Below are 22,705 nucleotides of genomic sequence, written 5' to 3'. Positions count from 1 at the left end.
CAGTGCGCGGACACACGCTGCCACACAGTTTAACTCAACACCAACTTGTGCGCAATCACACACGCGTGTCACTTTCGAGCCCCTGCACAGAAAACGCGGGGTGAGCGATGAATTAGCAGGTGCCGGAGTTTTTTTTAACTTACCTGCTGCTAGCGAAGCCACAGGGGAGGAGGAGGAGGATGGCAGCTCTTCCTCTGGTTGTCATGCTAGCCCGATGCTAACGCTCGTTAGCTCGCTTCAGGTCGCCTCAGAGGAGGAGGATGAACGTTTCCGCCTCGTGGTGTCACAGCGGATCGATGGAGCCGCTGAGAGCCGCCGGGGAGTGAAGCTGAGGAAGAGGAGGACGCGTCCTGACGATGAAGGTAAAACTTAGACACTTCGGTAAAAAACACACACACACACACACCAAACTGACCACAAGACACTCTGCAGGGCCATTCTGATTGGACGGCGAAAGCCACCAATCACCTGTGGAGAGCTCAGGGAGGCGATGAGCTCATTGGTCGCCCACCCAGGAATAATAATAATAATAATAATATTAGGAAGAAGTAGAACAACCTTAATAACAACAACAATCATAATAATGATGCTATTAATAATAAGTAAAATAATTATAATAACTACAATTAGAAGAATTATCATACGCATTAACAATGAGAAAAAACTAGGCTACAAATAATGTAAAAAATGGGAGTGAATAATACATATAACACTTGCAATACACTATTGGTACCATGACCATACTTCTACTTCCACTAGTACTACTACTACTACTACTACTACTACTACGATTAATGACAAAACAAAATACATACATACAAGCATACTTTTATTGCAGTTCAGTGTTTAACATGCATTACAAAGTAGAAGAGCAATAGTTAAAAATAAAACTGAATGACTGAGTAATAATGATACTAATATTACTCCTCATCATCATCACTCATCATCAGTTCAGTGCTAAAATGGTGCATTTAAATGTGGGGAAACAAACAGCTATGAATACATTTATATTTGCTCATAATTCCATAGGCAAATGAGACTTGTTTATGATTTATTTATGGCACTCACGGACCAGTGATGTGATGTAACAGCTGCAGTGCCCTCTCCAAAAATGATTATTGTGTTATGTCACTGTCTCCAGGGCTTGTGGTGGTCACCTCCCTTCCTCCCTCCCTCACCCCCTTCTATTCCTTCTCTTCCTCACCATCCTCTCCTCCTTCTCTTCCTCACCCTCCTCTACTCCTTCTCTTCCTCACCCTCCTCTACTCCTTCTCTTCCTCACCCTCCTCTACTCCTTCTCTTCCTCACCATCTCTGTCCCCCTAACACACGAGTCTTGTCGCAGCACAGCCTCCACCGCCTCCTCGCTTTATTTTTCTGCAACGTGCATTTCTCATGATCAGACACGGATGAAAGAGAATGCTGCATGGTGGAAGCATATGGAGTCATTTTCTCTGATGCTGCTCCCCCCCCCACCACCACCACCACCTAGTGAGTGCCTGCCCAGTGACTCTGGGAGTGGAGGAAGCCTTGCTATGATTAATATTGCTTTGCTAGTCTCCCAGCAAGGTCATCAGCAACCATCTGTAAGCAGTGAAAAAACCCTAATCTCCATTTAGATGTGAGCGTTCCATTGTTTCTCTGTGCTTACACGATTCAGCCCAGTGCACTGGCAAAGAAGCTGGCACATACACTTGCAGAATAATTTTTTGTTGCACCGTATACTGCATAATCTAAAACCTGCAGTGCTCACGTTGATGGATTCACAGGTGTCTCAGGGTATAGCGCAGAAGAGTCTGCGTTTCATGCTGCTGTCAGATATAGCATCTCCTATGACTGTGGTGAATTGTAAATGAATGGAAAGTTGCCTCATCATTTCCAGCAGGGTGTCACTTTCCTCTCGTCTCATCTAGAGGGCAGTGGAGACCCACATGAAGACCCGAGCCTCTGCTGGCGTTACCGTGCAGAACGCTCACCGCCACCTCCTGCCTTCTGAGACCCATGTGACACCGCTGAGAGCAACATTGTCAGCATGCACGGCAGAATATTCCTTGCATAAGTCTTGCAGAATATTACACTGTGTGCAATTAGCTTTCATGGATTTTAATAATGTGGGAGCATTAAAAAGAACAATTGTGAGAAGCAGTGTATTTGTGTGTGTGTGTGTGGGGGGGGATGCTGCTGTTTGAATTTGTTTGTGTGCATTGCTCAAGGGAATGGTTGGAGCCCGGCGGGCCGGGGTTGAGATCAAAAGGAGCGACTCAGACATCAACACCCACCACCAGCCCCCCCACTCCCCAAACAAGTTGGACCAACTGCTGACAGCAGCTGAGATGAAGGATGCTGTTGTATCTCTGCACTTCAGGACATGGACCGACACGACGTGTATCCAAATCCCAATCGGGGCTCTCAGTGTTATCTGTATTTTGGTCTCACAGTTGTTGTGATGGCTCTTTTGTAGCTTGAACTTGTCCATCTGCACCAAAGTGGAAATTAGTTTTTTAGATGATCAAATTCAGTGCTTGTAAATCAAAAGCTTCTATTGATCAAGCATGACTATTCAATTTTCTTGGCATACGATTTAGCAAACAACAGCACATGTGAGAATTTGTTCATCCTCTCCTCTCACTCGTTTCCCCTCCTGTTAGCTCTGTGCCATATTTACAGGCTGCTCTTGTTTCCCCGTGTGAGTTGTCAGAATGTCCCCGCGCCAGTGTCACCGAGACAAAATCCTGCGTTTTACTACACAGCCGTCTGACCTGACAGACAGGAGAGGAGGATGCGTGTGGACAGGTCTCGCCCTGATTCCAGCGTCTCTCTGGAAGCGGGCGAACTCCCTGCGGTCACCGATGCTGGTGAGCAGTTTCCATAGCAGCAACCGAGCCACACCCAGCAGCACCACGACAGAGGCTGATAGCACTGCGGTAATCAGCGTCACGTCTGGACCTGGTGGGCATGCTTGAGACACACGGGGAAGCCATAGCTCTTCATCAGAAACACACTGTCGAGATTGATTACAAAAATGTGTTTCGGCGTGAGCAGCTCTAAGTGGATTACAATACACAGACCACTTAAAGTAATATCAGAGTGCCGCACATGATAAACTACGGTGTCAATTTGTGTGGGTACAGCGGGGGCCGCATGCAAAAAGAGAACATTTAAGAAATTTAATCTCTCAGACAAGTTTCTCTGCTTAAGCCACACTTTGTGTTTAAGTATCGTGAAATATGGACGATGAATTTGTCTCAATAGAGAAAACCCCCCCCAGAGCTGCCTTAACTGACACAAGTAACTGAATTGCTCTATTGTTGTAGATGTATCGGTGCAGTCATGAAAAGAATCGAGAGAATGACCTCATTGAGGAGCGCGGATGGAGTCGTCTTTTTGTCCAGGTCTCAGCAGGAAGTGCGCTCTGCAGCCGTCCACCTCCACACGAGGGCCTGAAGAGGGGGCTACTGCTGCTAAAGCACCAGCCGGACCCACCAGAGTGAGGCTCAGGTGGACACACCTCGTCTCACACTCCCCAGGACTCAAGCCTTGTGAGAAAGACCTGCACATGATGCCTGCTCTGTGGAAAAGAAGCATCAGCGTTGAAACAGTATAAGGACGTCAATAAGGACAGAGAAGTCAGGATCCAGTAAATACAACATGTGAACATATATATATATATATATCCCTACCCACATCCCCTCATCATCCATTCATCACCTCTCCCTCATCGGCACCTGAATCCCTATATTATCCTTCCCTCATCCCTATCCACATTTATTCATCCGTTTTCCCCTCATCCCTCATCCCTTCATCCTTCCCTCATGGCTACCCACATCTCCTCATCATCCTTCCCTCATCCGTGTATCATACTTCCATCATCCTTACCTGGATCTCTTCATCCTCCTTTCCTTACCCCTACTTCCCTTCATCCTCTCATTCCTCTTCCCTTCTTATTCAATTTGGTGCATTCCTCTCTCATGTCTCGTTCCAGGTACTTGGGGTCACCAGTGGTCACCACTTCATTCTGCATACATTGATTTCCATTCAAACCTTTAAATCACATATTGTTGGGGCACGGTCTTGGTCATCTAGTCATTGTACCTGTGCACGATGCAGACGTTGGGGCAGGAGGGACAAGGTTTGGCCTGCAGTGCTGCAGTGACAGTCCCCTCTGCACAGATCTGTCCGCCCTGAGACAGACACGATCCAGGCTGAGGGGACATTCAGAAGATTGACCAGAGAATAAGACACATACACATCCTGCAGACACACTTGTCGTTCCCTGGCAGCAAAACACGATAGAGGACATGAGATATGAGCACCTCTGTGAACATGTGACACATACTGAACAGTGTGTTGCCTCCTCCCTGCAGTCCTTGGTATTGATCACAGCTGAAATCTCTGCATTCACACAACTGCCCATAGTAAGCGTGGCTCTTCTCACAAACACACACTCAGCGTGCACTGCATACGTCTCATGTGTTGTCATGTCGCCTCTCTACACCTGCAACAGAGACACAAACATTTGCGTTTGTGTCCACCTTGACTGACTTGAGATCAGACTCGTTATCCCTGCCGTCGAGCTTCACCTGCTCGCGCCGCACTCCAGAGTGCCGTTGCCATGGCTACACAAAGGGCTGTGTGGGACCACGTCCTTTTTGACATGAGCGCTGGCATATGGGTCTCAGCAGGGCCTCAACCTCTTCACTATAGCCTCGGGTTTAATAATAACATGGGACGGCCTTTGTGAAGCAGTCACGCACAGGGGGGGTGTCATGCTTACATTAAAGCTCACCTTGAGGGGAGGTAAGAATTCCCTGAGCGCACTTATAATGCTCAACTAATGAGGTAATCATAATTAACATTACCATCGCTTCCACTGCCCATGGCCTCATGGTTACAGCGGCACTTACACTTTACCCCACACAGAGCCAGGTGCAAGCCTCGTCACCTATGGAGATGTAGGAGCACCTCCTGCCTCCTAGGCTGGGCCTCGGCCCACGGCCCTTACGCTGTGAAGTGTGGCGTTAAAGTCTTAAGGCCAATTTATGCTTCTCCGAGTCCGTTACGGTAGAGCGGACGGATCGGACGGACACTTTTTAAATTTAAAGTTCTCCGTTGCTGAAAACAATTGGGCGCCAGAACAGTAGGTGGCGCAACGGAAGACGAGCTTAGAGAGGTCTACCTCATGAGTTCTCAGAAGAAGTCGAAGTCAACGTTCATTATTTACCTGCTCCCGGCTTTTCCCTCACACACAGTGTACGATGGCAACTCAATAAAATAAAGTGACACCCAGCGGGTCGAAATGCTTATGTTATCATTTCTTAGCGCAGCTGTTCCCCGGTCTTGTTTCCGAACTGCGTTGCTAATTCAACAGCTTGAAGCTACATGGATTACCAAGTATTTGCTTCTAACCTGTCAGTGTTTGAGAAACAGTGTCATGACAGCCGTGGAATTAAAGTCGTGACAGTAGTTACCACCACAGTTGGCATGGTGGCTAGGACGCTACTGCCGTTATGAAAGTTCGTTATAACCGCATGTGACCGTACACACATGCTGTCAGGGCTCTAACCAGCCACTGTCAGCCGGACAACTCCGCTGGCTCACCACACTTGTCACATTAATCGTAGAATCGTAGTTGTGTTCTGGTTTATTGTGATATAGGAAATGAAACAGGAAGTTTGAGGTCCGGAAATTATGTTGTTCCGAAATACTGTCGTTAGCGAACCAATCACAGCTAATGGCTATCCGTAGGCTCTCCGCCATGCCGACGTGTGGTTAGCATAAACTGGCCTTTAGGGATGAAATGATGTCTGCAGCCTGCACACATGTGACTAATGCCACTAAGAAGGGAGTTTCTGCCTCACTTACATTGAACTCATAGAATATTATCTGCAGGATGTTGTGGCAGTTGTTGAGTTCTGTCTGTATGCTTTGGAAAGATGCCTCTTAGGCCCTGTAGCATAGCAACAGTGTCCTATGATAATTATATACAGTATATATAATGAATTCACAGTTGGTGCTTATTGAGGCTTAGCCAGCTTCTCTTTCTAACAACTGAACATCTCAGATTCATTCGTTCAGATGGTTGACCACCACAGGATGTATGTGAGTAAATATTGTTTGTATTGTCGGAGCCAGATATTAAGGATAATTTAAAGGGGGATAAATAACTTAGATTTCAAGAATAAAGTTGTAATGTTATAACTAAAATACTACTGTGCACATCAGCAGCACATTGTCTTAAGTATGAGGATTTTGAAAAGATAAGGACTTGGAGGAAGTTGCCTCTTTTGTGGAGGAGGAAATGTCTGGTTGTAATCGACTATCTTTATTCTTGTAATATCACAACTTCATTCTCATAATTCTCATGAATTATGCAATATTATGCAGCAAATACAAATTAATCCACCACTAAAAATAGTCTCAAACTAATGCTGCATTTACTCCTGATAGAGGATTGTTGCCAAGAACTACAGAACCCAGTAATTGTGATTAATTATTCTGCCTTAATAAAGTAAATAGAGTATTGTGCTTTTAGTTTGTCTCCTGAGAGCAATAAAAGTACAGAATAGCAGCAGCATCCTTAACCTTGGATTTCATGGCAGAGAGGATTGTGTATTAACCAGACGTCTCAGGTAAAAGCTCCACATGAGTGGCTATGACGTGAAACCCTTTCTATTCACTGCTATAAAACCACTATGGGTTTACAACTGCAGTGTCACCGCAGTGACTGAAGAGCAACTCACATTACAACACAACGTATATATGCATTAAAGAAACCGCAATAAAACCCCCCGGATGAATAATGAATGAACAGAGATGGCCTCCGATGTACCTTGTGCAGGCCGGAGTCATTTTCGGTGACAGCGACGATGATCTGGATGTTCTCCTGTCTCAATGTCTCCGCGACGTGAGTCACCTAAGGATAGTCCTGACAGAGTGGGAGTCGGGGGAGAGGCAAAACACGATGCATAACACTCAAGCCGGAATAAATATGTGTAATCAGTATCTATGCACGCTCCCCCTCCATCGCCATCCTCCCATCTAACAATTCCCTCCATCACTCATTTCATTCACTCTCCCTGACAGACTTTCCATTTCCTCCAAATAGATAAATAAAGTACCATTCAGCGAGGAGCGATGCACGCATCTCGCACATCCATTCACAGCCTTGGGTGGCCATTTCTCAGGCAAAAATAGATTAATAATATCTATATTCACTCCACCTGTCAGCGGCCGAGACGGCAATGAGGTCAAGACACATAACACTCTTATCAACTTCATCAGAGGGCGATATGGATGTTTACAATGCGGGGACAAAGCAATACTGGTGAATAGACACACTTGGACATTCAAACACCGTCTCACACACACACACACACACACACACACACAGTGCGATTAAGAGATGAAAGCTTTGGTTTGAATTGCTCCTCAAACACTCCAGCTGTTTTTCCCATCAGGCCGTTTCTGTCAGCGTCGTCTTCACCCAGGGAACTGTGCTGTTGATTCTGACCTTTAAATCTCTGTCTTTGACTCCTGCCTGCAGCCTGGACCTCCATCCCACAGCGAGGATTGCAGACGGGAATCAATTTGCCACGTGCAGCAATATCTGGTCCATAGGATAAACATTGTACGCTCCTTGGGGCCGTGGCTATCCATAGGGTGCACACACACACACACACACAAACACACACAGCTGTGATGTCTTGATCTGCTGAATTGAAGCTTTGGTTTTTGACTTGAAGAAAGATATGTCACAAAGCTGCTTTAATGTGTCTTTTTATACCCGACAGTGGATGAACTTCAAAAACATACAGAAGAAAAACACCCCTGACCAATTTGGTTTATACCTGCTTACATCGGAGACAAGGAGCAACATCATATCATTAAAATGGAGTTTCTGTCTACTAAATGAATATATATATGACATTTACTCCTGAACAGGATTACAAAAACTACTGAATGGATTCACACAAAACTTTATTGAGAGAAAGATCTTTTGGGCGTTTACATTTCACCAATTTACTTGGGAATAATTCATGGATCATGAAGGAAATAGAATGAAGCATATTTAGAGGACTGATATCTATGAGTGTTTGCAATTTGGTGCAGCTTAATTAAATAGAATGGGACTATTGGGTTATTGCTCTCTATCATTCCAGTTTAACTTTGTTTCTAAAGGGTTTTATAGAAAATTAGCCACAGGGTATCAAAAGTAAACCACGTATCTTATTGGCTTTAGAATAAAATAAATTAAACTCTAGTCTGCCGTAGAACAGAAATAGGCCTGATGTTTTTTTCTATTGTTTATCGCCACAAAATGGCTGCGTTCACTCATCACATAAAACCATTTGATTAAGTGTTAAAATTCGCTGCTAAATGAGGTTTCACTCGAAACAGAACCTGTGTTTTTACTTGGCTGTTCACATTTGGGAACTTTCCATCGTTGGGAAGCACCAAGCTGCAGATTCAGTGAAAACACCAGCAGACAAGTCACATTCCTCCGGTCGACCTGCTCCTGCAAGTGAAGAACATCACAGTAAATGCCAATTTGCAGTAAATGCAGCACCTTCCCTGACACAAGGGATTCTGATCGGCCTTTGGAAAGAAATACCTTCCTGCTTTTGTGTTTAATCAAATGACTGTGGATGAGAAAATATTTTGTCTTCATGCTCTTAAATCTAAAACCTGTCATTATGGAATTATTCAAGTTAAACTTTTAATTATAATGATTTTGAAATACAAAACTGACCTGGTGCAGTTTCCCGTAGGAAGCTCAGCGTTCTGAAGTGTCCCTCTCGTCTGCCGTCTCTCCACTTCCTCCTCCCATCGCCCACCCGAACAAGAACAACAATCTGTGCACTGCAGCCCTGCCACCCCCCCCGCTGGGCATCCTCAAATTACCTCTCACTCAGCTGCCTTGCATCAGGGCATCCAGCCCCCCCCCCCCGTCTGGTAAATCCAGGTCACAGGAGATCCACTGCTCCACCACAAGCTCAGCGAAGAGGCTCCTGTTAGCGGCGAGGCTCAGGACGTGGCAGTAGGTGAAATTAGGGGCACAAGGCCACGGCTCTGGACTTACAGGGATTCATTCGCGTTGCTGATCCACAAATACACCAAAACCTTTCAGAGAGGGGATGAATCGAGGGGAGAGAGAAGGAGCAGCACGTTGTTGGATGTGATTTTAAGGAAAGTGAATAACGAACGCTCCCTCTTCTTTCAGCAGTTACCAGTTGTCCTTGAGCAAAGCACTTAATCCCCAAGAGCTCCAGTGGTGCTGCTCAGTGGCCAATAGTAAGATTATGAATGTACTGGGCAGCTCTCGGGAGTGTGACTGGGTGAATGTGACAGGAGCGTATTCCATAAAAAGGAGAACAGAGGTATGAAAAGTTAAGAATAAAGTGTGTTGGCCTACATTTCAGGTGAGGATGAAAATTAATTGGAGGCAGTCGGACTCATTCTGAAGTTTTCTGTGTTATTCATCATCTCGATCTTGAGGTCAGAGCCCAGCTTCTCGACAGTGATCAGATCGTCCTCCAAGGAGAAGGACAGGTCCATCATGTTGTCTGAGCTTTATAACAACTAAGAAGCTTATTATTTTGGAAACATAACACAACATAATATTTTCCATATGGCCTGTGGATTTAGGGATATTACAGATTTGAGGAGGGGGGATCCATAATCAAATACATCACATTTTTTAGGGCTTAGTTTTGTGCAGGTAATTGTTATATTTTTCAAGCCAAAAAAATTAATTAAGAGTATTTGTACTCTGTTCAAAGATGAAAATGCACGACAGCTTCTTAGTGAAATTTAAATAAGAACAAATTTGCTTGACCCATCTCTGCCGTCGTCAGTGTGTTTGCTCTTTAGGATGGAAGGTGACCTCTAGGTTCCTCAGAAGGTCAGTGGACCCTCTGGGGTCCTCCAGGCAGCCGACAGGACAGCCTCTGTTCAGCAGCTCCCTGGCTGTGTCACAACGTTCCCATATGTGCTGACCCACTTCTGGAAATTTCTTAAATCAGGTAAAATCCTAATATAATCCCTCTGCCTAAAAATGAAGAGGTATTTCTATGATAATATACTGTATATTTATATTAGGGCAACATATCTTCTTCATTCCCTCTTCTAATATCTCCCTCCTACCTGTTTTCTACTTAAAACCCTAAAATTACATTTATATGGTCGAATTAATTCCAGATTGGGCCGTCGAACAAATATCTCTCAACAACCTCCACTGCCTTAAAGGAAGGGAATCGAACTACTGAGAAACTTTATTCATGGTCGCAAACAGTACACAGGGTTGCATTAACAGTGATCCCTTCAGAGCAGAAGGCAGAGCGAGTTTCCGAGGCCACTCACCTCCTCAGCAACACCCGACACAGTGTGCCCACCACCCCCCCCCCCCCCGCTGCCAGAAACTCTCTCCACAGCTCCCGACCCCCTGACTTTGGCGTCCGTGATCTGAATGGACTGTAGGTGCAACAAAAAGCTGCGTTTCCCCCCCCCCCCGGCATGGGAGCACCCTATCACAGAGGAGAAGCAATTCCTTTGGTTCACTTTGGAAGCTTCGTGTTTTTTGTTGCTTACTCTTGAGATTTAGATGAAAAAAACAATTCAATGGCTAAAATCATCAGTTGTAATCGTGGGCCACTTAGCCACGGTTGTGTTCTCTCGACTGAAACTGGAAAACCACACACATCTTGTGTGCGTGACTCTTCATATCAAAAATGCAACCACAAAAAATTCCATTTGAAGGCAGCATGTGATCTGAATCATGCAGTCGAGGCCAAACAGACACACTGGACATCTACACACGTCCTCACACACCAACTTCGCATGCACTGGACACTGACTTTACAGACTGGGCTTTGTCTGGAGGGAGTCCTTTCAGTGTTTGTGTGTGTTGTTTATATGTTTTTTCTAAGATAACATTACGAATATTTACATTTAAAAAACTGGAAAATAAAATAGTCAACCGAAGCTGCAGCTAATTAGCATAGGTTAGCATCAAGGCTGATGGATGGGAGGAAATAGCTTGGTGAAGCCTGACGCTAACAAAATTGGGCTAAGAGTTAAGATAAGATAAGATAAGATGATCCTTCATTAGTGCCACAAGGCTGAAATTTGCAGTATTACAAGCAGCAAGAGTCAAAAGGCATCAGCAACATGCAATACTGAAGTGTGAGGAATATAAAACATGCAGTGTATAATGTTGGTGCTTTGTTCTTTTGCAGGGGATCTGAATCCGACTGATTGGCAAACATCTGGTCTTATGGGCTATGTACGATTTAGAGCTTGAAGTTGCAAATAAACCTTAAATTTCTCTCCTTTAAATGCTGATTGTGAAAATCAGGGATACGGTGAAGATGTAATTGGGATGTATAGTGTGAATTTAGCAAATTTACCAGAGCAATTGGATTCCAACCTGATTCCGTTTGTCAACACCGATGCTGGAAATGCTTTACAGATGGGAACACATGTCCGCCAGCTGTCCCCAAAATTCTGAATCTCCACTGCATTTAAAAAAAAAACCCTGAGCCCCGCGGAGATGACGAGAGCCAATTTTGAGAGGAAAACAACCGGTGGGATCCGGGCTACGATCTAAATGAGAATTTGTGAGTGGTAAGAATAATGAGACGGTTTACTTTTATTGCATCCTCAATGAGAGCAGTATCGACCCGCCTCGTGTTCCTGTGGCGTCGCACCCGCAGCATAATAACCGGACACCAGGTTTATCTGGAGAAAAGTGGGGGAAGAAGAAAGAAAGCAATTTACTGAGTGAAAATGTGAACCATTCTTTCCTTTCAAATCAAGGAGAGGGGAGAGCAGCTGTAATTGTTGTTTAAGGAAAATAATCTCGACACCAAGCAGCTCAGAGAAGAGCCTGATATTTGCTCCTCTGGGTGTTTTGTCCACATATTGGCAATAAGAGGCACTTACCGGGAAGGATTTAGACAAAGTGGGCGTCCTCCCCCTGGTGGATAAAGCAGATGGTTCCTGTGCAGGACATGAGCTTGTGCAGGACCATCAGCCCCCCCGCCCCTCCTGTTATCCTCTTCCTTACAGCAGCCACAAGTGGATCTGCCGGCTTATGTCTCAGGGTCCTGAGCAGCAAATGATCTCCTCAAGTAAGGCCAAAGATAAAGAGAATAAGTCCTTGGTTTTCTGCTGAGAGAAGCCGAGGGAAGAAAAAAAAACACTTTTCTGTCACACTTCCCCTCGTTCGGTGCGGGGCTGGTGTTAGAGATCAAACGCTATATCGCTCGCAATCTTTGCTCCGCTCGGCTTTTCTCGATTGTTTGGCCTTGCTGACCACGGTATGAGACTAAAGCCTGTGCAGAGAGATATTGACCCGGCGTCACACCGGCTAAATTAGTTTTGAGAACACGTTTCTGGGGTTTAAAATCCCTGCTGGAGAGAATCGGGAGGTTCCTTCTTGCACGAGCAGAACATTGGAACCACAGAGGAATACTTCCCAGGGCTGTGTGTAAACCAATCTGTGATCACATAGCATTATAGACTAAAATAATAGGATGATGTGCAGGATGCTATTGAAGACGGGGAGTAAATACGCAGTGAATTTCCTTGAGATGGAGCCAGTTTCTCTCTAAACCCACTGCAACTGCAGGAGACAATGGAAGTAGGCCGTGTGCCGAAATGAGATGGACAAAGCATTGAAGCGGCAGCTGGTCGGTTATTCCCCTTTGAAAGATAAAGGCACAGAGAATGAAACCATAATAGTTTGGGAGCGGAGGAAGAAAACGACCGCTTTCCATTATTGCTGACGACTCCAATTTGGTTTAATTCAATTCACTTTTCTTTATCAGCCCGTGAGTGGCATTTTTGTTTGCAGACAGATTTTAAAATAAAAATGCATAACAAACGGCCGCTCCCTCCACCGGCAGTCAGACACCATTTGATGACACCAGATATGGAGTCGGGCAGCGTCGCACACATTGCAAACAATTCAGGGGAAACACAAAACGTTTTCCAGCGGGCACCTGAGGTCATGTTATTCTGTGTGGAGGAAAAGAAGTTTAAAAGAAAATACACCACACTCACCAAAGCATAAAGGAAGAGCAGGAACTGTTTGCTGCTGCAAGTTAAGGAGATTATCTCATTGACCACTGACATCCTACTGTGTCTGTCCTGCTGGTCGCTGCCAAAATACACCCCCCCTCTCGTCTTCTTCACAAAGTGACATTGATCTCACGTCACTGCTCTGGGCAGCAATCAAAGGACGTTAACAACTTTCAGATCCTCCCCGCAGAAGGGACAACCCACCAGCCTCCTCCCAATGACATTATCAACATTTTGCGATGCACTAAGTAAAGACTTGTTGACAAAACCATGTTTTATATCGTGTCATTTATTTAGATTCTTGATTGCGCAAAACATTAAACAAAATGATTCATATAAAGAGGAGAAGGTCATGTGGGATGTTTGAATTCCAGGTTCCAAAAGGTCTTTATATCTTTTGTCCATCTGTGCAGCTCCAGCTCCAATACACACAATTTTTCCAGAAACATTAATCGTGAATGACTAAAACAAAAATGGGAAGAATCGTCAATAGAGTTATTATGTGGGATATTACTAAACAGGATTAAACGTTTAGTTAATGTAGGAGGACGGGCAACAAAAGGAAAGACTTTAATGTGTATTGTTTTTATTTTATTTGTGTCACTTGTGTCTTTAGTTGTTAGGATTCAAATTCTATTATTAGAAGTGGAAACGATCAGAGAGGAAGACACAGGGTTTGTTCTTCTTTTTCCACAATCCTTTGCTAATGTTAGCTCCCATTCCTCAACTGATGACTTCTACACTTTCAATGGACTGGACATCTTCACAGGAAAGTATATTGTGGTGACTCATAATGGCCCAGATGAGACCCTGGGCCCATTAGTCTGAGCTGAGTGAATAACCAGGGGCTGGAGACCTTGTGGAGGTGGACAGCTCAGTACGAGCCTGGCTCTCACAACTGAAGGATAATCACCAACAGCTTAACTCGACCACAATGGAAGATGGAGCTGAGCCTTTAGGGGAACCTGGATTATTAGAGAAGCCTGGTTGAAGTCCAGAGAAGAGAGGGAAACTTTTGTGTGTGTTAACACCGGTCCCAGGCACTTTGGCTCCCTGACTGGAGCTCTGAGCTTTGTGATGGCCGAACACCGAGCTGTGGCAGCTGGTCCCATCCCGTCGTTAGCTTCCCATGAATCTGAAGCTCTCGTCGGATGGCTCTGATGCTCCTGCAGCCCCCCCGGCCAGATGTTGGACGGCTATCTGAGGCTGAATCAGTGTACATGCTCGGCATGCCGCTGCTCCTGTTTACTTTCCACACACATCAGCTTTCCCCGGCTCTGCGCTGCCAGCGTGGCAGGAGCTCGCGGTGCTGCTCGGGCACCGGGAGGAGCTGCGTGAGGCTCGCTGCCGGAGGTTCTGGGAAATGGATCGATGGAGGTTCCTTGTGGAGGAGCCGGCTGCCATGGTGACCACCCAGGAGTGACGGGTGGCTTGGTCAGCGGTCAGGCGGGCGGCCGAGTCCGACGCCAGCAGGCGCTGGATGAAGTCCTTTGCCAGGTTGGACACTGAGGGCCAAGGCTGTAGGAGAAGAAGAAGCAGCACAGAGTCATCACCATCAGGGTGAAAATAAAAGCTCTCGCCCCAAAGGACGTCAACTGAGCCGACACACACAGACACTCTGGGAAACTCCTTTAGAAACTTTGTGCTAGGTCTCACATATAGATTTCTGCACAGATTCAAAGCCGCTTCAAAGTCAGATGCATGATTTCCTTCATAAAAAAAGCAATAAATCTATGATCCCTGTGCTCTGCAGGCCTAACAAGCAGAACTAAAGTCAAAGGAAAGCTAAATGTCACTGGACAAAGTGAAGCTGCAGTCTTGGCTGAATGGATGTGAAGCCTGGGAGGAAGCACAGCCCTGCAGTGTGTGTGGGCACATGTTTGTCTTTATTCAGAGTGAGTTTCACAATAAAAGCACCACAGACGAAGCACATCGGGATATTTAGCTCTTTGCAAATGTTTATTCTAGTTATGACCCAAACTGATAAAGAAGAATATTTTGAAATCTACCGAATCATCTTTCCATTGGGAGACGAGCCACAACAATGCTTTAAAGAGAATCATTTAATTATTCATCATTTTTTGTCATCCTACTTTAAAATAATATATTACTGATATAGACATTAGATTAAACTGAATTATCAATCTTAGTTATTCGTCCTAAAATGGAAGTATATTTGCTAAGTCCCCCAACAATCACTTCAGATGTTTCTATACAACGTCTGTTTGGTGAGAACAGAAGCTAAACACAGTGAAATCTGAGTGTGCAGAATTCTCTCATTTCCCCGCTCTCCCTCGCTCGGACTACATCTCCCTCTTTAGGGAGTTCTCGCTCTCCATTTTAATCCTGAAATGCATTTCTCTCTCTCCCCCTTTCTTTTTTGTCTCTCGACAAGTAATGACAATTAATCAAGCATGAAATTGACAATCGCGAGACTGTTGCCAGTGAGAGGAATTCAAAGAAGCAGGGTCTCGCTCATTCTCAGAGTGCACTGACTGGAGAGGAGCGTGTGCGGCGCCCGGCGCTCAGCCGGCTGCCGAACGAGCCATAAAACTGCTCCTCGCTCCGGCTTTCTTCTCGCTGTGTTGTTATTTCACACCTGAGAAGCAGACGGAGGGACTCTCGGTTTCTCAGGGAACAAGAGAAAGTGTTTGATTGAGCTCCCTCGACTAACAAGCCTGACTTTCCTCTTCATCTGGCACCGGTGTTGATTTGGCGAGACTCCTCGTCACCGTGCAACCAAACACACATCTGATAGCAGCCGTGGTTAGCATTTCTTTCTGGCCTTGTTGCAGTCCCTGGCTTTGCTCGAGGAATGGTGCTTTTTTCCTCGACATGAATGATGCAGGGAAATATCTCTGAGGGCACAGCAGAAGCTCCTCCTGACATCAACAAGGTGAACATAAAGAAAGAAGAGATTTAGCTTTGTTTTCCTCCTGGAACCAAGCCACCTGCAAGAAGTGTATCCCCGTTTCTTATTTCCATCATTTTTCACGTCCAAATACATAAAGCCTTTATTGTGTTTGGAGGGAGGGGGAGTTAAACATCACTGTTGAGCAGAGGGCTGCGAGGAGGGAGAGCGGGGAGACAAGAGCTGTGCAGATACGGCAGGAGAAACCTACAGGGCTCGGCTTATTGAGCAACATCTTGTTAGAGAGAATGAGAAGCTCGCCGACTCGGTTTGCGGCGTGCTACATCTTTACCTGACAAAGCCGTAATTGCAGCAAATCAAGAAAACGCTAGAAGGTCGGATTAACACGATCACGAAGGATAATACACTTCTGAGTAATGAACTGCTCCACACAAAGAGCCGCCGCCGTGGCCACGTTAAACTTCCACAGTTTATTTCCTGAGTGAGAAAACCGAGTTTAAATATGCCTCATCATAATGAGGCCAAATGGGGGGAGGTGGCCTGTTGCTAATTCAGGTGAGAGTCGCAGCCACAGCCGCAGTAATCAAAATATCGATAGCCGGATGCAGGCGAGATTGGGCTGTCATGTACAATACACTGTGGACGAGTGGAGGGTGGGTTGTGTTCACATGGCGCTCACTAGGGGGCAGACTGGGCTCGCTGGTACCCAGGATGCACTGCTGCTCATGAGATGCAGATGTTTAGGGTTGGGTCAGGAAGACGAGTGGCGTCAATAAACACAGCAGCAGAATGCAGGAGGAAGGGGAGGCGGGGGGGGCGGGGGGGGGGGGTGAGCAGGGCGCTGTCTGGTCCGAGCCAACACCAGGATATGTGCTTTACATGCAGGAGTGTGCCACAACACACACGCACAGACACACACATACCTAAACACACTCTGAATTCCACTCACACACACCAGATGCGATGGCCTGATTCTGTGCGGGGGAAACGCTCCGTCCTACATGCAGCCGTGATAAGGTGAGTGATAAGGTGCCACAAACCCCCAAGGCTACACACATTCCTCCCCCTCCCTTCTTTTACTGCCCCCCCACCCACCAGCCAACCCTCCCATCTAGCCTCCCACTCCTCCCTCCTCCCACTGTCGAGTGAACACCTCAGTGTGAGTCTGCACTACAGGTCTTCGGGCCAAGGGCTGTTCCACCTGTGGGGGGTGTGTATGCATGGCAGGTGTGTGTCTGTGTGTTTTTGTGTGTGTGTGTGTGTGCATGTGTGTGTGTGTTGCTAGGGGCGGAGAATACCGGGGACAGAGGGATCCATTTTGTAGGCAGGTGCCAGCGGCAGTTTGCATTTGTGAGTGATGCTACACCACCTCCAACACACACACACACACACGCAAACACACACACACACACATGTCTTTCTATAGTTGTGAGGACCCTCATTGACCAAAGACATTTCCTACAGTCTCTCGTCCTAACCATCACACGTTAATGCTTAATCCCACTTTACCCTTATCTTAACCCGATGCCTGTACGTGTGGATGTATGTGTGTATATGCATAAGAATGTGTGTGGGTGCATGTATGTGTTTGTATGCACCATACATATATCATATATATTTATAGCCTATGTACTTGATGAAGTGCACAATACATTCAGGAGGAACTTGTGCCATTGTGTCCTCGCAAAATCTAAATATCCTCACAATATCAAAATGTCCTCACAATGTCAAAACGTCCTCATAATGTCAAAATGTCCTCACATTAATTGTCCTATAGAAAACTATAGAAAGACAAGCCCCCCCCCCCCCCCCCCTGCACGTCCCTGCTCTGCTTCCACAAACACAACAGGTTACTGATTCTTTTACAAAGACTGTTTTTTAATTGCAGCCCTTGTGAATTCATTCACATGTGAGGTAGAAGAACTTTGTAATCTCTATTTGTCCACCTGGAAAAATGTAGGTGCCTGAAGTTAATCCCCATTTTCTCTGCACTGCTGCGTTGAATATATTTATTTTAAATTTCCTTTTCTTACAGTGATGCTATATGTTAATGAGCATCAAACCCACGTTTTACATAACTGTGCCAGAGACTCGTATTTAACTACACAGTGAGAAGAAAGACGCATGTTGGAATTTAATGCACTGTCCCCAAACGGTATATGTATATGTAAATGTTATTATAATTTTAAAAAGAGAAGCGAAAAGATGTGTTTACGATGCTGAAAGTACTTCATGCTGTTGATTCGTTGAAGCACTGATGATCCCGTCAGTGTTGTCTTCACAATTAATTCTATGAAAGACACGGTGGGCATTTTGCACATCACTCTGTCAGGTCGTTCCAATGCTGGACAGCTCATTTCACATGAAGCTCTTCAAGTCCAGTTTAATATGTGAGGGGAATTGCTCAGGCTGCCGTAACTGGTCTCGTCCCGAAGAGAAGCGCCCTTCAGAATGACATGAGAACACTTGTGGTACTTTATGGATACTTGTGAACCTTTGTCAGACATTACAACATTATTATCACAGTATGTGTGTCTCTGTGTGTGTGTGTGTGTCTCTGTGTGTGTGGCCGCTGCTGTCAGTCTCCTTGAGAGCAGAGTAGCTTGTGAATGACAGAGAATAAGAGTCTTGTCAAGGCAGAGATGTGATTGATGGCTGATCCATCAAGCCCTGGACGTCCACTCAGCCATGTATGATGTCTTCATATTGTCATCGTACAGTATGAACTTACACGTCCATGTCTTTACTGCATCTCACTGAGGCGCATGAGATTCTATATGTGAGCGAGGCAGTTAAAAATACCCACGTTAGTCATGTGACGGAGGGAAAGGGGTAAAAAAAAACGTGCAGGGTCCCTGTACCCCTGAGTCGAAGCCTTTGCCAAGTCGAGATGCTAACACCTTGTTGAATTTGATCTATTTATACCAGGCAGGGATAGAACAGTGGCTATAACTGTGAGGTGTAATACGGTAATGACTAAAGTGTGAATCGCTCGTGTGCAGGGTGTGATTCAACACGATCAGACTGCATTGTGGGTAAAGGGTGTGGGTAATGTCAGAATGGAAGTGGCAGATGGGACTTTAAGTAGATTTTCAGAGGCAGACGCTGGAAGCAGGAAAAGCCTGATTCCCTGAATCAACAGTCACATGGTCAAATAACAACAGTGCGGCTAAACTCTTGCGTCTTCTCCTCAGCTCCTGGTTAACATCCACTAAACAACACCAACAAATAAGTCTCCATTTGCACCTGTGAGACATCTGAGTGTCAGACTGTCACAGGACTGTCAATCTCCTGATTCTCTTTCAGCCGAGCGCTGGTGAAATACGACTTCATGCTTCACTATAGACGCACAAGTCAAGTCAACATTAGGCGAGGAGAATGACAACTTCTGTCTGTCAGTGAGAGAATATCTCAGAAAAACTGCTTCTGTCGGGCTGCATGAGCTGTGGTCCAGGAGGTAAAGCAGATTGTACACTAACCAGAGAGTTGGCGGTTTGATCCCAGGTGCCTGAAGGCTTTGCTGGCAGTGTCAGAGTGATGTATCATATAGAGAATGTGATGTACATAGATGAAGCTCCAACACAATAGTGAAAGGCTGAATAACTTTTGTGCCAAATCCAGATCCCAGGTCAGATAAATCGCACAATGAAATCAAAAGCTGCTTATGGTATTTGTGTCACTTTCTATTGTAACTATATAAAGCTTGCCCCCAAACTTTTGTGTTTATCAAACCATTGAGTTGAATGTGTTTCATGTCCACACTTCACTTGGACATATAGAGTCCTTTGGTTTTGGCTGCAGAATTGTCACAAATGCACGTGTTTCCAAATCAAAATAATAACTTACATCTCCGTGGAAGCTGTACTTTCCCCTCAGTATGGATCTATAGAGCCGTGTGCGACTGTCGTCCTCAAAGGGCATCGATCCACTCAGCACGATGTAGGCGATCACCCCGAGGGCCCACATGTCCACTGCACACGAATAGGGTCTCCTCAACAACACCTCAGGGGCCAAGTACTCCGGTGTTCCACACGTGGTCCTCAGGGACCACGAGCGCCCGACGCTGGGCCGATCTCCCTCGTCGCTTGTGTTGTGGTCAGAAAGCTCCGGCCCTGTGCCGCCAAAAGTAGCCAGTCCAAAGTCAGTGACCAGCAGCCGGGAGTCCGCTCCGGGGTGGTAGTACAGGAGGTTCTCCGGCTTCAGATCTCTGTGGGTGATGCCCAGATTGTGCAGGTATCCCACCCCGGCCAGCACCATGCGCAGGGCCTGGGTGGCGTCCCGCTCGGTGAAGTGGCCCCTGCTGACCACCCGGTCCAACAGCTCCCCGCCGGTCGCCAGCTCCAGCACCATGTAGACCCGCTGCGGGAACTGAAACACCTCGATCAGCTGGATCACATTGGCGTGGCTCACCCGCTGCAGCACCGCCAGCTCCGAGGCGCACACCTCACGACCCCCCGGGGCCTCCACCTCCATCATCTTAATGGCGAACGGCTGGCGAGTCGCCCTGTGCTCCACTCGCACCACGCGGCTGAAGCTTCCACGACCGATCAGAGCTTTGATGTCGTATCTGACGGGGCAGATGGGGGGGGGGTGACTCATTACATCTCATGATACAAGGTTGAAACGCACTCACGTCTGAGTGCATGCGTGATGTATGGAAAGGGATCTTCATGCAGTGACGGCTACTAAAGCAGGAAAACTCCCGTATACACCAGAGGATTTAGATCACCAGAGAACACAGTAATATTTTAAATAAGCTGAGACTAATGAGATGTGGAGGGAGGACGAGCACTTCTCCTAAACGACATCACTTTCCCTGCCTCTCGTTGTTTTCGAGCTTTCAGCCGAGTACAGTGAGGCGGTGTGAAGACAGGACAAGACCCAGGCTCCTAAAATCAATGTCTTGCTATTACTGCTAATAAATTGTATTGCACAAAGGTTGGTGGTGGAGAATGAGAAAGCTGCTGACAGCAAAAAGGCTCCCCATGAATAATTGCAAGGCTCTTAAGACGTTTCACCTTGCATTGTGTTGCAAATGATTTAGTTGGGAATGGATTTTTAAAAGTGGCTGTTCACCGCGTTGAGATAACATCACTTGTTTACTTCTCTTGTTTCTTTCTTTGTCCCCCTTTTCTTTTTTATTCAAAAAGTACTTGAAATTGAAAATACTACATCAGGTCACTCCTCCAATACCAAGTTTGAATAAAACATGGATTTTTTTTATGAAATAGAAATCTTACATGATATTTTAAAATAACTGCTGTTGGCAAAAAGTACAATTAACAGTTTAACTGCACAGTTCTCTTTTGCTCTATTTCAGAATATCCTACATCGACATGAAGAAATAGTAGATTTTGATTCAAAACTATTTTACTTACAAACAGTAAATATAAGTTTATATTTGAAAATGACCTTGCTGTGACGCGTGGATCGAACTTGTCCTTATACTTGGCAGCTTTGTCCTGTTGTCGTCCGTCCCTGAGTATCGGCAGCTGGCTGTTTGACGCCGGCTCACGATGCTTGACCCCGGTGGAAAACCAGGGGCCTCTTCGTTTCTCCAAACATTTCTTTGGCTCATCGCTGTCGTTGTGCGCTTTGCTGAAGGCGACAAGCGACTGCACCACCCCGACGTAGCCCTTCTTGGACGCCTCAAGCGGCACCTTGCTGTTCCCACAGCCCATCACGCAGAGGGAACCGACCATCAGCATGGAGGGAATAACAGAAATCCTACTGCTGCTGTAGCCTGGAGCTGAATCCTACATGGTGGCGGCTTGTTTCTGCTGGATTGTGCTCTGAGCGGGGGGGTCAGGTGTTGCTGCAACAGTAGCTCAGACTCCTCCCAAGAGGCGGCAGGTGGGTGAACCCACTCTCTCACTCACTTGTGATAAAAGGGTCAAGCACACACAGGTTGTTTTGAAGCCATTGTCATTGAGCAGATTACCTCAGAGGCAACAGAGAGTGTTGGGTGGACGAGGGACCACCAGCGAAGCCTGGACTCAAATCACATGGAACAGGACAACACAGTCCATACTTAAATGATATATATTTTTAAAGACGTCTTTCAAATGCAGTTGGATCAGTTACATCATTAAAATGACCTACAATTTGAGATTGCTCAGCACAGTCAACGTGACAGCGCAGCACGTGATGCTCACATGACTCTTTAAATCAGATCAAGAACAGTTAGAGAGAAACCAAACGACCTCGGACCTGCTCTCAATTCTTGGTTTTGCTTTTCACCCGGAGACAAAGCTGCTGACAGCCTCAGTCACGTTTCTCTCTACTGTAGAAAACACTGACATTCAAACCACCAGCATCACATAATTGACTTCAGCATGACAGATTGCAGCTTGTGCCTCATTGTGTCGGGAACCAAGGCAGAAGACACGTGTGTTCAATCTGTGCTTTGTATTGTTGAGCACTTACCTCGTGCATGTAAGGGTTGTGACTATGTAGCACGAGTTTTTCTCTATTTTCCTGCATTGTGTGGCGCTGCTGTCATCGTGTGTCCACAATGTTCAGAGAACTCAGCAGGAGGAGAGAGAACAACTCGTCTCCTCGCCTGTATCATTGTCTAAAAGAGCCAAAGCTTGCAGAAACTGAAAACATGCACATATTTATTCATACGCGGCTGCGGCGAGGAAGCCGGGTATCAACACGAGGTGAGCAGCACCTTTTTAAACACAAGTCGAGTGTTGCACACAGAGTGGAAATTATTCTTTTTCACTCGAGCATTGCTGAAATAATGTGGTTA

At 46.0% G+C, this 22,705-nt stretch overlaps 1 protein-coding gene across 1 annotated transcript; it reads right to left on the bottom strand.

Moving 5' to 3' along the window:
* Window positions 1-3,353: 3,353 nt before the first annotated feature.
* On the bottom strand, window positions 3,354-21,632 carry LOC133933037 (serine/threonine-protein kinase H1-like). The gene is made up of 6 exons (XM_062379991.1): window positions 21,364-21,632; window positions 19,798-20,518; window positions 14,340-14,597; window positions 6,829-6,912; window positions 4,092-4,201; window positions 3,354-3,567 (listed from the first exon to the last, which is right to left on the bottom strand). Exons 1-6 carry the CDS (start codon window positions 21,630-21,632, stop codon window positions 3,354-3,356), a joined length of 1,656 nt encoding a protein of 551 aa, XP_062235975.1.
* Window positions 21,633-22,705: the final 1,073 nt, after the last annotated feature.

This window comes from Platichthys flesus, chromosome 21, assembly GCF_949316205.1.
Source record: "Platichthys flesus chromosome 21, fPlaFle2.1, whole genome shotgun sequence".
Lineage (NCBI taxonomy): Eukaryota > Metazoa > Chordata > Actinopteri > Pleuronectiformes > Pleuronectidae > Platichthys > Platichthys flesus.
Note: the sequence above shows the minus strand (reverse complement) of the source record. Positions and strands in the feature narration are given on the sequence as shown.

What these genes read in the sequence shown, in the direction of transcription:
- LOC133933037 (XM_062379991.1), bottom strand. Translation starts at nt 21,632, where the DNA reads ATGGGCTGTGGGAACAGCAAGGTGCCGCTTGAGGCGTCCAAGAAGGGC. An exon ending in AGTACAGCTTCCACGGAGAT is followed by an intron (nt 14,598 to 19,797) that starts GTAAGTTATTAT and finishes CTTCTCCTACAG; the next exon opens with CCTTGGCCCTCAGTGTCCAA. An exon ending in AACGTCTGCATCGTGCACAG is followed by an intron (nt 3,568 to 4,091) that starts GTACAATGACTA and finishes TCTTTTCCACAG; the next exon opens with AGCAGGCATCATGTGCAGGT.